The 13,570-nt window shown below is 46.8% G+C and overlaps 3 protein-coding genes across 3 annotated transcripts; 2 read left to right on the top strand and 1 right to left on the bottom strand.

Moving 5' to 3' along the window:
• Positions 1 to 464: 464 nt before the first annotated feature.
• FSUBG_12533 (oxidoreductase) lies at positions 465 to 2,095 on the top strand (the record flags this gene model as incomplete). The annotated part of the gene is made up of 4 exons (XM_036677331.1): positions 465 to 1,034; positions 1,087 to 1,234; positions 1,287 to 1,453; positions 1,514 to 2,095. The coding sequence occupies 4 exons, from the start codon at positions 465 to 467 to the stop codon at positions 2,093 to 2,095; spliced, it is 1,467 nt and encodes a 488-aa protein (XP_036532002.1).
• Positions 2,096 to 2,134: 39 nt separating this feature from the next.
• Positions 2,135 to 2,812, top strand: FSUBG_12532 (oxidoreductase; the record flags this gene model as incomplete). Its single annotated transcript, XM_036677330.1, has 1 exon — positions 2,135 to 2,812. The coding sequence occupies one exon, from the start codon at positions 2,135 to 2,137 to the stop codon at positions 2,810 to 2,812; it is 678 nt and encodes a 225-aa protein (XP_036532001.1).
• A 5,966-nt stretch (positions 2,813 to 8,778) lies between these two features.
• Positions 8,779 to 13,411, bottom strand: FSUBG_12531 (vegetatible incompatibility het-e-1; the record flags this gene model as incomplete). Its single annotated transcript, XM_036677329.1, has 2 exons — positions 8,779 to 10,827; positions 10,877 to 13,411. 2 exons carry the CDS (start codon positions 13,409 to 13,411, stop codon positions 8,779 to 8,781), a joined length of 4,584 nt encoding a protein of 1,527 aa, XP_036532000.1.
• Between the last annotated feature and the right edge of the window lie 159 nt (positions 13,412 to 13,570).

The following is a 13,570-nucleotide window of genomic DNA, read 5'->3' as shown; positions in this document are numbered from 1 at the left end:
CGGGGAAAGCATGCTATACTACCCTACCCGGACCTGTCTGAGACCTCTGAGGCGCATATGCATGGACAGCAAACAAAATGGTCTAGACCGAACGAACGCCACTCTCAACAGACGATCACAGCGGCCACAATCTGAAGTGATCTTAAATAAGCTCAACGTTAAGAATGCGATAGCTTAGAACGGTGAACGACGCAGCTGAGCTGCATGGGATAAAATGTGACGGAACTTGAAAGCCAAGGACGGGGCCTGACAGGCTACCGCATACTACGGCTGAAAGCCCCCAAAGCCCTTCCCCACCGCTATTTGATCTAGTATTGCCAAAGTCGACCGGAAGTCTCGGACAAGACTCCCCGTGTTCGGTTTCTTAGCAATGTAGTCTACTTATATAAAGTGCTACTACATATCAAGAAATTACAAACAACAATTCAGCACAAACATCTGTCACTTCCTATCAAGCACTTGTCATGACCACCTCAACTCCCCCATCCAAAGTCTGGGACCACCAAGTAGACGAACGTGTTAACCACATCGTCGAAAAGCTTGATGAGAACCCCGAATTCGCTCAAAAGAGCGTCCCTGGTCTCAAGGAACTGTTAACCGACTTTGCGGCCCCTGATGTTCTTGTCTCAGGCGAAGATTTTCATCGTCGGCTTCTCCAAGTATTCAAGAACTCAGAGACTGATGGCACTTATTCGCAGACGCTGAGCAAGTACACGCCTGAGGAGCAAGACCATATTAAGAAATTTGTCGCTGGAGCTAGTCCTGAAGCCCTCGGGAAGGACTTTGCCATCGGACCAAGTCTTGGCTGCCGTAAAGAGCTCGAGAAACTCCAGCATGCGGATTCTATTGCTCAAATTACGCCTCATGGAGGCGTAGAGCGTATTACCCCTCCAACTCCCTCTTGCACGCCTCCGGATGACTCTGCAAGCTTTGGTGTTGCCAAGGTCACCAAAGAGGTTGATGGTTGGTTTCACAAAGCTGTTAGCCAGCTGGCAGATTTCTTCGATACTAAGGAAGATAACCAGAAGATCACTGTACGAATAGATCATTCATTAAGGGACATAAAATTAACTGACCATGCTGCAGGTTTACAAGAATGCCCCATTCCAGAATTGGGGACCCAATATCACCAACACTCCCCATCTTACCTACGTCCCTAAAACAAGCGAAGACGTTCAAACAATCGTCAAACTTGCCATAGCTCAAAATCTAAGTGTTCGGTGCTCAGGATATCGTAAGTCTATTCTATCGCTCTGGTACCCAGCTGGCTAATATGTTTTTAATAGGCCATTCGTGGTCGCCCATTTTCGGTAAGGATGGCCAAGTCCTCATCTCAATGCTTGACATCGAGACAGTCACTACCCTTCCTAATTATGCAGCATTACCACTTGCAGAGACAGCGCCCAATGATTTGCAGGTAATTCATGAAGCAAAAACAGGGAACCCTCGAATCGTAGGTAACACCCTTGTTCGTATTAGTTGCGCAGCGACAAATGAAAGACTGCGCCGATAGTACGTTGCGAAAAAGACCGTGACCGTCCCTCTCAACATCATCATAGTTAAGATCACACTCAGCGGTAGCAACGCTCCAATTTGCCATGGTGCAGGCCGTAGAAACATGACACTGAGCGATCTTGTCCGTAAGATCGAATATGTCGATGCACACGGCAACCCTCAGGCGGTTGATGACCCCAAGCAACTTCTTGCAGCGAGTGGCTGTTTTGGTCTCATGGGCGTTGTTACTCACATCACAATGGAGTTTCCACCCATGAGCTATGCGAAACTTGCGCCCCTGAAGATGCCTGTCATCAAGGCAGTGCCTCCACCACCAGGCTTTGATGAGGAGACCATTCCACCAGCTCTTCTCAAGTACTGGACGCCTTTTTCTGCTGCTGAAAAGCACAAATGTCAGGCAGAGTTCGAAAGACGCGCTACCAATGACTATTACGCTGAGTGGTTCTGGTTCCCGTACTCAGACTATTCATGGGTGAACACTTGGGACAACACCATGGATAGTACCGGGGCAGTTTCCTTCCCGGATGATGCTCATATCTGGCTTTCATTCGTGGAAACCGTCACGATGAACATTTTATAGAATGCAGATTTACTACAAGACTTCATTAACGTCACAAACATGTCGGAATCCTACGTCACCCTCATCTCAATGGCTGCCATGAAAGCACTCCCAGAGCAGAACGTCAAGACCTTCCTTCCTGATGCCTTGCACTTCCAGCGAGCAATCCAGAATGTTCGAGTCAGAGATATCGAAGTTGAAATGCCTCTTGTCCAAAGGAAAGGCGCTCCTGAAGACACAATAGACTATGCTCCTGTTCAGCAAGCCTGGTGGGACGCTATCCTTCTTGCCTATGAGAACAGCAAACAATGTCCTATGCGTATGCCTCTTGAAATGCGCATCATGGGCGGCAGCGACGTGATCATGGCACCCCAGCGCGGAAATTCCCTTGGTACGTGTAGCATCGAGGTGTTGACCCTACACAGCGCAGCAGACATTTGGGAACCATTTGCGCAATCGGTCTTGGATAAGTGGATGGCACTCAAGGATCCCTCGACAGGCGAAAGGTTGAAGACTCGCCCTCATTGGGCTAAGGAGTGGCATGGGTACAAGGTTGATGGCAAACCGTGGGTTGAGAGGCTCAAGGCAGTGGATTATAAGGACGAGAGACAAGAGTTTCTTCAGGCGCTTGCTGAAATTGGAAAGAAAGCTGGTTGGTCGTTGCAGGATTTGCAAGAGAGATTCTCGAATGATCTATTCAATGAGTTCTTCTTTGATAAGAAGCCGCAGAACAATTGAGAGAATAGCATTAGCTAGATGAATAGGACAAATAGGAATGCCAAGTATTACATTATTTAATCTTGGAATAGACTCTGTTCTTATCTACAATGAAGTTTAAGACTGTTTGCACAACTCAAGCACACTCAAATCTCTTCTTATCCTCAGAGCTGAGTTCTTGCTACTTTAAACTAAACTGCTGTTCATAGAGGGTTAAGGATTCAGGGAGTGGTCTGAATCAGGGGCTGGCTGAGCAAAAGGGCCGGGTTCACCCCAACGTCGGTGAAGCAATCGGAGATCACCGGCCCGGACTAGTAACTAGGCACCGAGATGGTGTTAGTGAAGGCACTAGAAAAGACCTTATCTTATCTTGATAGCTTAAAGGGCTTGCACGACTCGCATCCACAAGCCCATTACGGAGTACTTATTTATTATTCGTGTCACGTCCCTTGATGGAGGGCTACAACATACATGGGCGCCAATAAACTAGCAGACAGAAACACCAACCAGATCTAACTTTGAACTACTTTTTTTCGAACATACAGCGGAACGGCCAACATTTTACAACCGCCTACCAATTGCCGAACAAATTGAATGAAGGAGCCAGATCCACAAATGCGGGTGCAACACCATTTCTCAGTCACAATTCCACTTCCTCCCAGCCTGCCGCCTCAATTCCTCATTAGCTGGCTTCAGAGATATACGACAACCCTCAAACACAACTTCTCAGTAGTCACATTTGCAGAAATCTCTACTCTGCCAGTCTCAATTGCTGACGATCCGTTCATTGGACCTTATGACGAGACGGTCCGGACATACTATGTCGATGAGGTGTATGCGCTGATCCCTGGGCTCACGGCGCGGATGCAGTGGCCTATTGTTTATAGGTCTATACCTGATGGAGTTCGTCTGCGTGTGTTGGCCATAAATGGCAACATAATTCGGTCGTCATGGATCGTTCGTCCGTGTCGAAACGGTTCGTCTCCAACGGATTCGGGAATTGGCTCTTCGTCTAGTTCAACAGTCACGGAGGACGCTTGGGAACTATATGACGAGGGATACCTGGAGGGCAACAGGTTGTTGATGCCATTCTCTAGTAGATACATTGATATGGTTCACGATATACAGTCCAAAGCCATTGTTGAAGCAGCAACAGTAGACTTTCTTTCTGGGAACAACTAGAAAGCCCTCCATATTTCCCACGATCATTTAGTCAGTCCTATATCGTTAATCTTCACTTTAAATGCTGCTTGTAGACTTGTTTCTAGTCAAAATATCGTTTTACAGTAAGACGTTGTTTTAGTATATGGGGGCTGTTTCCATGACGCTTCATGAAGTCGGGCATAAGCGTCAACCAGGACATCCGGCAGCAAACGCAACGATACACCAAGAAATAGAGACGATGACCCTAATTCCACTGAAATCGCCCATTCCGTGCGTGTCAATCGTGAAGTCCCGAATGCCTGGCCACTGTAGAACACAATGAGGACTTGCCTAACAACGACGAGAAATCTGATAGGTAGGAGGAAGGGGTTCTGAAGCTGCCCTTGAAGATATTGAATTGATTTTCCGGTCGCTGGGGGTTTGATAATGTTGGAGATCCGATACCAAACCAACGCAGTGAATGTGAAAGTGTTTCGCTGTCTTCTGTTATCCGCGGGGTTATGGGTCCTCTGACTTGGCCGAATACCTTCAACCACCCAAGGTGCCTCGACTGTAATATCACTCCTATTGACTCCTTTCGCGAAACCTATGTTGGGAATCTCTATTTCAGGACCATCTTGTGCATTGCTACTAGCCACCGTAACTGTTTCACCCTGCAGCTTAAGGAGCTTGACGAAAAATCTCTTGTCTTCTGGAGAAGCTTGTGCTTATACTATAAGATGAGGTAGTATGGCTTTCTGCGGATGTCTATCTAGAGACCGGAAGACTGGTCCTTCTATTACAATGTCATTGCTGTGAATGATACTATTCTCTTTAGCTACTGCTTGGGCGGTCTCTATGTTGTCGCCCGTTATAATTCGTATAGACATAGCCTTGTGGAACATAAAGGCCACTTTACTTTGATCGTTCCCTTGATTGATGGAAAATGACGCATTAGAATGGAGTGTCACTCACTACCTTTCGCCTGATCGGCAAGCGCTTACTATAGCTAGCGTTAAATAAGCAGGCGGTGATAATGGTCAAGCTTACTGATGATCTTCGGGGAGCGTACGCCGCATTACAGTTGCCCAGGCATCTGCGACATTGTTTCATTGCGCATGTTGTGCAGTCTAATAATATCCGATACCCCTTGCTTCGATTGCATCATTGAGACACTCTAAAGCTTTTACTGGCTCGTCGATCTGCGGCTGTGCTGACGGTTCAGCTATGCGGGGATCAAATCTCGCAGTAATCTGACCACCCAGCAACACCAGGATCAAGGTTACACTTGCTTAGCAGTTACAATCACGGCTGAAAATACTAGGGGAAAAAATGCCAGGAAGTTTTTCTCTTTATATCATACTTCCTTTCGCAATACTCCCCATGAAACTGTCTTAGTTGTTCAAGATAGCACTTTCGGCACAGCTAATAGAATGCGTGAGGAGGTATGTTGACTCAAAGGGTAAGATATTTGAATTCAATACTGATGATATTATAGGATAGCGTCGAGGGCAACGATACTCGGGTAGGGGAGAGCAGAGAGGGATCGAGTGGCGGAGCTTCAGGAGGCACGTTAAGCGCTGACCTACCCGCGTTGCTCAGGAGCCCTGTTGGCCCTCCTCATAGCTGCTAGTCCTACAATTATCTACACGATATTGTGTTTACTTCTATTTTTTATTCTTCGTCTACGCATTCCGAGAATATACTCCCCCAAGAGCATCAACCCATTATATAGGTGAGGAACAACCTCGTAAAAGCCGCCCCGAGATAGTTGTGCTTACTATAATAGGTCATCAATATTTGGACTACCAAGTGGCTGGATCTCTTCTTTTCGTGCCCCAGAATCCTAAATTATTGCTCAATGCTCTTTTGATGGGTTTCTTTTTCTGCGATATCTAAAAGTTTTAAGTCTCATCTGCTTTGTTGGTATTGTCCTCACTTGGCCAGTCATACTCCCAATACATGCGACGGGTTCAGACAGGCCACTTCTCAATTCCCTCACCATAATGAATCTAGTGAACCCGAATCACCTCTATGCTCATGTCGTCATATCCTGGGTATTTACTGGCAAGTTCCTTTTCATATCGAATCTGACAGAACTGACTGGAAGCCAGCCTTTGTCTTATACATCTTGTGGCGGGAAAACCTTTATTATATCAACTTACGACAATTCTACCTCTCACAATCAGGCTACTACGAACGAAGGTCATCAAAAACTATCCTTGTAACCTCAATTCCTGAACACTGTCTGAATAAAAAAGTGTTCGAAAAGCTCTTTGGTCATTCCTTAGTTCGATGTTGGATACCACGAGCCTCACGGCGATTGAGGAGGCTAGTCAAGAAGAGGAAGAAAAGAGCACAGCAATTACAAGACGAAGAAATTGCCCTAATCAATGAAGGTCACCGTGGAAGGCCATCTCGACTACGTTCCTGTCTCCCTAATTTCAACTGGATGAGAAGAACACGACCTAACGAGCCTGATGTGGAGAAGGCTAAACTTCCCGAAAGAACATCTCCAACAACAAAAGATGCCGATATTCAGTCTGGAGTAGTGCAAATCCCGAGTATTGGACATTCCAGCTTTAATTTTGAGCCGCCCAGCCCTGCAGTTAGAAAGATCAAGTCCACTCGATCGAATCTGCACCTCCTCAACCAACAAATCGACAAATTACGCCAGGAATACAAAGCGGGCCAAGGCAAGCACATGAATGCAGCGTTCATCGAATTCGACTCTTTTGCTAATGCTCAAGCCGCATTTCAATCGATTCCACAGCATCAGCCACTTCAAATGTGCCGACAAGTCATAGGAGTCAAACCTGGGGAGATTGTCTGGAGCTGCCTAAGGATAAAATGGTGGGAGAATCTTGTACGAGAATTCGTGCTAGCGATTTTGATAGGGGGATGTGTTGTCGTCTGGATCATGCCACTTGCTATTGCAGAGGGAGTAACATCTACAGCAATGGTAGATAGAGTGCCTGGTGTTTCAAAGCTTCCTCAACTATTGGTCAATGCTATATCTGGCTTGGGATGAGCTCTTCTCATGTGGATTTTACTTGAATTTGTCCCATTTCTCATGCGAGTATGTGCCAAGTTCGCGGGAGTTCCTACTCCGACCGGTATCGAACACTTCGTTCACAAAAGATACTTCATCTTCCAAACACTACAAATCTTTCTGGGTCCAATGATCCGACCTATGCCTTCTGTTTTTTTCAGCGACATCTCTTACTTGCATCAACAGGTGCCCGAGGCTTCTATCCTGTACATGTCATATGTCTTGGTTCGTTGCCTCTCGGCTGGTGCCACTGAGCTCATTCAGCTATGGCAGGTGTTCCTCAACATGGTTCGAAGGAAACGTCCTGGAACACCTCGGACGACCTACAAGAGGTTTTATGAACTCGATGTAGTTCATTGGGGCAGTCTTTATCCCGTCATGACAACTGTTGGGGTTATCGGCAAGTATCTCAAACAACAAAGATATCAGACATCACTAACCTTCTGTAGCCATTAGCTATGCTTGCATTGCACCACTCGTCCTTGTCTTCGCACTAACGGGCATTCGACTTGTATACTTTGTTTATAAGTATACCTTGGTTCATATATATGATACCGAAACTCTGGGTACGACTGGACGATTTTACCCTCGAGCAATAATGCATAAACTACTGGGGCTTTATTTAGCGCAAGCTTATCTCGTTCTGTCGTCATTCAGATATCACGCATGCGGTCAGTTTTCCCTTCTCGTGTCGCTGGCGGCTTTTACTACTTTCACACACCGGTCCCTACGAAAAGCTATGAATGCTCGCATTGATAACTTCAGCACGCTCGATTATGACATCGTATCTGAGAAACGACAGCCAGGCGGAGATACCGCGGCTAGAGGTATCGATCAATACGGATCATCGTCAAACATTGCGACCTCAATAGAGAGCCTGAGGGATCCCACGCCATCAAATTTCCATAAGGGCTTTTGGAACACTCAAAAAAAAGTCAAAATCGTCTGTGTGGAAGCTGGTTCCGCACACCGGCTTTTGAGGACTTTGAGCAGGATGTTTCCCCAGACCATTCCGAAGATGAGTTCATGGCTTTGTACGGGCCAAGTTGCTATCAGCCGCCAGAGACATGGCTTCCGAAACCAAAACTCTGGCTTCCTGAAGATGGTGCTCTTAACAGTTGCCTAACAGCTTCAGATATTGAAGAATCTCTGTCAATATCACACGATGGAGCACAGGTAGATGAAAGAGGTCGAGTGAAGTTCGATCTAGAGCTTATTCCCTTTCATGGCGATCTTTTGTTCTATCGTCATCTTCGTCTTATCCTATAGTTATACAACACAATGACACAAAGTTGAGTAGCGCCTATCGAGCTGGTGCAGTCATTTAACTAACTGCAAAATGTCAGATTTCTATTTGCATTTGCCCTACCGGCCACCTAAATCGGGGAAAAAAATATCGTGTTGTCATTCATTATCTGTGTTTGCAGCCTAAAGCTTAACCTTATAGGCCGCAATTATCCCATAGATAGCCACTTAAGAGAACTGCGAGTTCTCTTGTGAATAGGGTTGTTTTTAGCTACGTGCGCCAATCAGGGATCCTAGCCTCCCTCGCATCTTGACCACGCTGGTCTAAGCTCTCGGCCACAACTGTCAACTGCGAATAACACATCTATCTCCCAGCTTAGACATCATGCATTACAGACTGTACCTAGGACATCTAACCTCTTATGGACTGCAGTAAGTCTGTCACGCTGTTTTTCGGTGTCGGAAACAAGTCGGGAAGCTCAATCTAGAAGTAGTTGAGGATTATCTAAGCTCAGTTGGGCTATTTGCACTACGTACTATCTCTATCTTAAGAGAATCTCATTATCAGTACGCGACCCGAATCATACCCGGCAGCCAGAGTTGACTTAAAGACAGCTGATAACTTGGGGTGATAATTGAAAGGCAGCCAAAGAACGTTCTCGTCATGTTTCACAATCCATTGCCCATTGATCTTGATACAGTGACTGGACCGATCAGAAGCTGGTAAGACAGTTACGCCAATTTGCTCGGCGTTAATATTAGGCATTGGAAATGGTACTTCTAAGTCCAAGATACCGATGTCGGTGTGGAGTTGAGAGTTCGTCCATGAACTAAAAGATAGGTGATAGAGGATTGCCCCGACCTTGATTGAGTGCAGACACGAGCACCGTTCGGAATCCCAGATCCTCACTTCACCATCTAACGAGCTTGATGCGAGATACAGGGCGTCCACCGACAAGGCCACTGATGTTATACGCTCAGTATGTCCCTGGAACACTTCGAGGCTATGCTCTCCAACATTCCAAATTCTGATCGTCCTGTCGTCTAGGCCGGCTGCGAGACGTCGGCTGTCGGCTGAGAGAGCCACTGCGTTTACTTCATCATTATGCCCAAATGTATATAAGCATTCCCCAGTTGCTGCATTCCATATCTTGGCGCCGGTTCCACCTGATACGAGATATTGATCATCTGCCGAGAAGGCCACTGAACGGATGACCCCATCCTCCTCAAATGTATACAGGCATGTACCAGTTATAATATCCCAGACCGTGATTGTACAGTCATTTGAGCATGAGGCTAAGCGAGTGCTATCCGCAGAAAAAGCCAAACAGCTTATTATGCTGCAATGGCCTTTAAGCGTCTGTAGGCACTTTCCTGTTTCCGTATCCCAGATCTTGACAGTAGTATCGGATGATCCTGATGCGACTCGCAAACCATGTGCGGAAATGGCGATAGAGCTCACAGACTCGTCATGATATTCAACTGATAGCTGGCGTGCGTCGATCGATGTAGCCCAGATCCTGACTAAGCCATCCTCTGAGCCTGATATAAGACGACGCCCATCAGCCGTGAAGGCCATAGACGTTACTACACCATTAAAGTCCTTCAAGGTCTGTAGGATTGTACCGTTTGCTGCATCGAAGAGTTTTATCCCGTCCTCGGTCGTTCCTAAAGCAAGGCATTTACCATCCGCTGTAAAGGCTATTATATCCCCGGCATACGAGGAGATTCCCAGTATTAGCGAACTGGAACCTGTGGCCATATCCCAGACTTTGATCGTTTCATCCCTCGAGACTGATGCAAGACGCTTAGCATCTGGCGAGAAGGCTACTGATAGCACTGCGTCATTGTGAGCCTCTAGCGTCTGTAAACATGAGAACAATTTCGCATCCCATATCTTAACCGTACTATCAGCCGATCCTGACACAAGACGCTGGTTATTTGGTGAGAAAGCCACTGAAAAAACGCTGCCAGAGTGGCCCTCAAGAGTCTTCGTACAGTTTCCCGTTTTTGAACTCCAGATCTTGATTGTCCCATCATGACATCCCGATGCCAGATACTGGCCGTCTGGAGAGGAAGCCACTGAGCTCACATGTTCATCGTGACCTCCTAGCGTCTGCCGACATAATCCTGTTTTCGTGTCCCATACTTTGATAGTCTTTGAAGCCGACGCGAGAATTTGTCCATCTTGAAGAAACGTGATAGAGTAGATATCATCACCATGATCCTCATCATGATCCTCAAGAGTATGTCGACACACACCTGTTGCGATATCCCATATTTTGACTGTCTCGTCGCGACTGCTGGATGCAATAAGATGGTTGTCTGGTGAGACGGCCACTAATAAATGTCCACGGCCATGGCCCTCAAGGGTTTGTAGGCAATTATTCCATTTCTTATCCATCTTTGGCTTTAGAGTTATCCAGTCCGGCTCTTCATGTTTGAATACCTCTCGAATGAGGCTAGATTCTGGACTAAAGATTAGTGCTGAGTCATATGCTTGCAATGGAGCAATCTCGATAGCTCGCTTATGGGTGAGAATAAAACGGCGCGCATCTTCGAGAAGTCTTCTCACTGGGTCAGTCGCCTTGAATGTCTGGGTATGATTGTTAGATTATTTCCAAGATGTGCTCCGGACAACTCACAGTAGCCAGATCCTCGAGCTCATATATGGCCTTCACCCCCTCTACTGTAGTACCCAGCAGACTGAGAGCTTCTAGCCAATACAGATACTTATTCTGGATGAATACGTGAATATCACCACCGCTTGCCAAACTATCGTTGAGCTTGGTGGAGTCAGAGTCTTTGAGATGATCTACCCAATAAACGCAAGAGTATCCGATGGGATCCAGTGGCTTGAGAACATCTGCTGAGACATCATTGATACTAAACCCTGGATGGCCCAGTTGGCAGATATCACGTCTCAGAGTCTTCGATAGTGTCTGTAATGACCTTTTGAAGATCAATTCATGTTGATATGGAAGACCTGAGGGTGAAACTTGTTCTAACGCCTTTTTCACCAAGAAGTCTTTGGCCGACTGATGCAGAAAATAGATAGCAACCCCCCGAAGTGTCAGGAAGGAACCACAACAACCGACAACTTCTTTCAGGTCACCATCCTCATCCTCGTACTGTGACCCCAGAAGAGTTTTCAACTCTGTCAAGGTAATTGGTCTATACACAACAGAAGCAAGAGCCAGTATCTCTTTGCATATCTCTGCATCTCGTGATTGATTGATATGTCCCATCATTCTTCCGTACAGTGGGTCAAGTCCCTTTGGGAATTCCTCCAATGTGTCGCGGGTATGACGTTTGCGGAGAACCTTGATATCCGAGAGCCCCTGACAAACCAAAGCGACCCATAGAAACGTGCCATGAGCATTCTCAGCTAAATAGCTCTTAACCTCGCTTTTGAATTCTGTGTCATATCCCTTTTTCGCGGCCAACTCCTCTACCTTCCAGTCGATGAAAGCCTCAACGGCCTTGGAAACTGAGTCTTGATTCAACTCAAGATGTAGCCTGACTTTCTGCGTGGAACGCTCTAGGACCTGTTCGATGTCCGGCCAGTTGCGGCTAGTCACGATCCACTTGACATTGCTAGACCTGATGATCAAGTCAAGAAGGTTTTCTTGGTCTGTAATACACTCATCAAGAGCGTCAACAATCAAGAGTACGCGATCCAGTAATGGGTCCACGAGCATTGCCATGAAGATCTTGGACAGAGCTTGCCATGCATTCCCATCCTCAAAGAGCTGCTTGCCGGTATGGTCATACTTCTCTTCGATGTAAGAGAAAAGCGGAGGACATTGAACAAGAAGAAGGTAGATCAGACCGCGTAGCACGGCTGTCGCGTTGCTTAATCGTGCTTCAGTAGCTTGGCAAAAGAAGTAGGACAAAAGGCTGCGGTGTTGTTTCTCAAGCTCATCGATAAGTCCACATAATAACATTGTTTTACCCTTGCCAGGGTCGCCTTTGATCCAGAGGAGCTGACTCTGTGAAGCGTTATACCATTGTTGAAATTTGTCGTTTTTGAGAATCCAGCGGTATGCATCTTTGAACAGACCGCCCTTGGTTTCTTCGATACGGCTCTTGTCATCACGAGGGTCGGTTTCGCGTAGATCGCGCAGACATTTGTCGTACTTTTCCTTCTGAGGCCAGTATTCCTGCCTCCGAACACTCTCTGGTGTGGTTGGAGGGATTCCTTCTGCAGAAGGAAGCTTTTCGAGGAATTCTCTTGCAAATGCGGCCGCGGTGGCAGCAGCATATTCCTGCCATTCCTTGCTCTTGTGAGAGTCGGAATAATCACAGATGCCCCGTACTGACAGGCAGGGACCAAGATCAGGGAGGCCAGCCGCCTCCATTTCAAAACAGATAGCATTCAGTTCCTGGGCGATCTTATCGCGAATTGCTGAGTCTTTGATAACTTGATTGCCTGAGGCGATAGTACCATAATGGATGTATGGATCATTTGAACTCCGCTCGCATCTCTGTACCAGTTCTAAAGGGCTGCATTCATCGCAGCTTGACGCTTGAGAGCTGTGTTGATATGTTGCACAGAAGAGACGATCTGCTGTAGTTGGACGGGCGTAGTTCGGAAGCTCACAGAACTTATCCTGTAATATGAGGGGAATTCGACTGCTGTGAGGCTGATGTGCCGATCTTAGGACTGATAAAGCTTTACCAACCAGGTGTGATAAAGTCCTTGGGACTGCAGTATGTTGAATTTGACCATCTGTGCCAATCTTCATGAGGTCGTGCTGCACCACTTGCGTACCAACAACTATGTCGCCTAACCGAATGTCATAGTTTTCGCGTGGAACCCCGCCGCCGATTCCAACCATGAGGCTAAGATAAATCGATGTAAAGGTGCGGGTAAGATGAGTCAACACGTTAACCGCGTTGTTCGTTCCATATCCGTCAATTGGCAAACACGCAATAACGATGTTGTGGCACCCTATGCTTCCAAGGATGTACGAATTGGTATCGTTTTTAGGCCTGCACAAGCGTTCATGGACGTCGTCCAACACAGCTTCTGCTGCGGCCATTTCTTTTGGCAGTGCACATATCCAGGCGATCTCATATTGTTCATGGGAAGCCGGAGATCTCTTTTTCGATTTGTGCTCTCTGTGCTCTAGATCACTCCTCAGTGTCAAGCGTCGTTTCAGAGGCTGATAAGCCATGATGCCGAAGTGGGTTGAGCACTGAGAACGTGTAGGTGTATTGCGCCGGAGCGATTTCCAATGGTGTGAGTAGACAGAGGTCCTTTGCACACGTTGCTAGAAGATGTAGGCGCTGTGGAGTTGGAGAAATAAAAGCAAGATAATCAGAACGAAGCAACA

The sequence above is a fragment of the Fusarium subglutinans genome (assembly GCF_013396075.1).
Source record: "Fusarium subglutinans strain NRRL 66333 chromosome Unknown NRRL66333_c0000273, whole genome shotgun sequence".
NCBI classification, from domain to species: Eukaryota; Fungi; Ascomycota; class Sordariomycetes; order Hypocreales; family Nectriaceae; genus Fusarium; species Fusarium subglutinans.
This window is presented reverse-complemented; position numbering and strand designations above follow the sequence as displayed.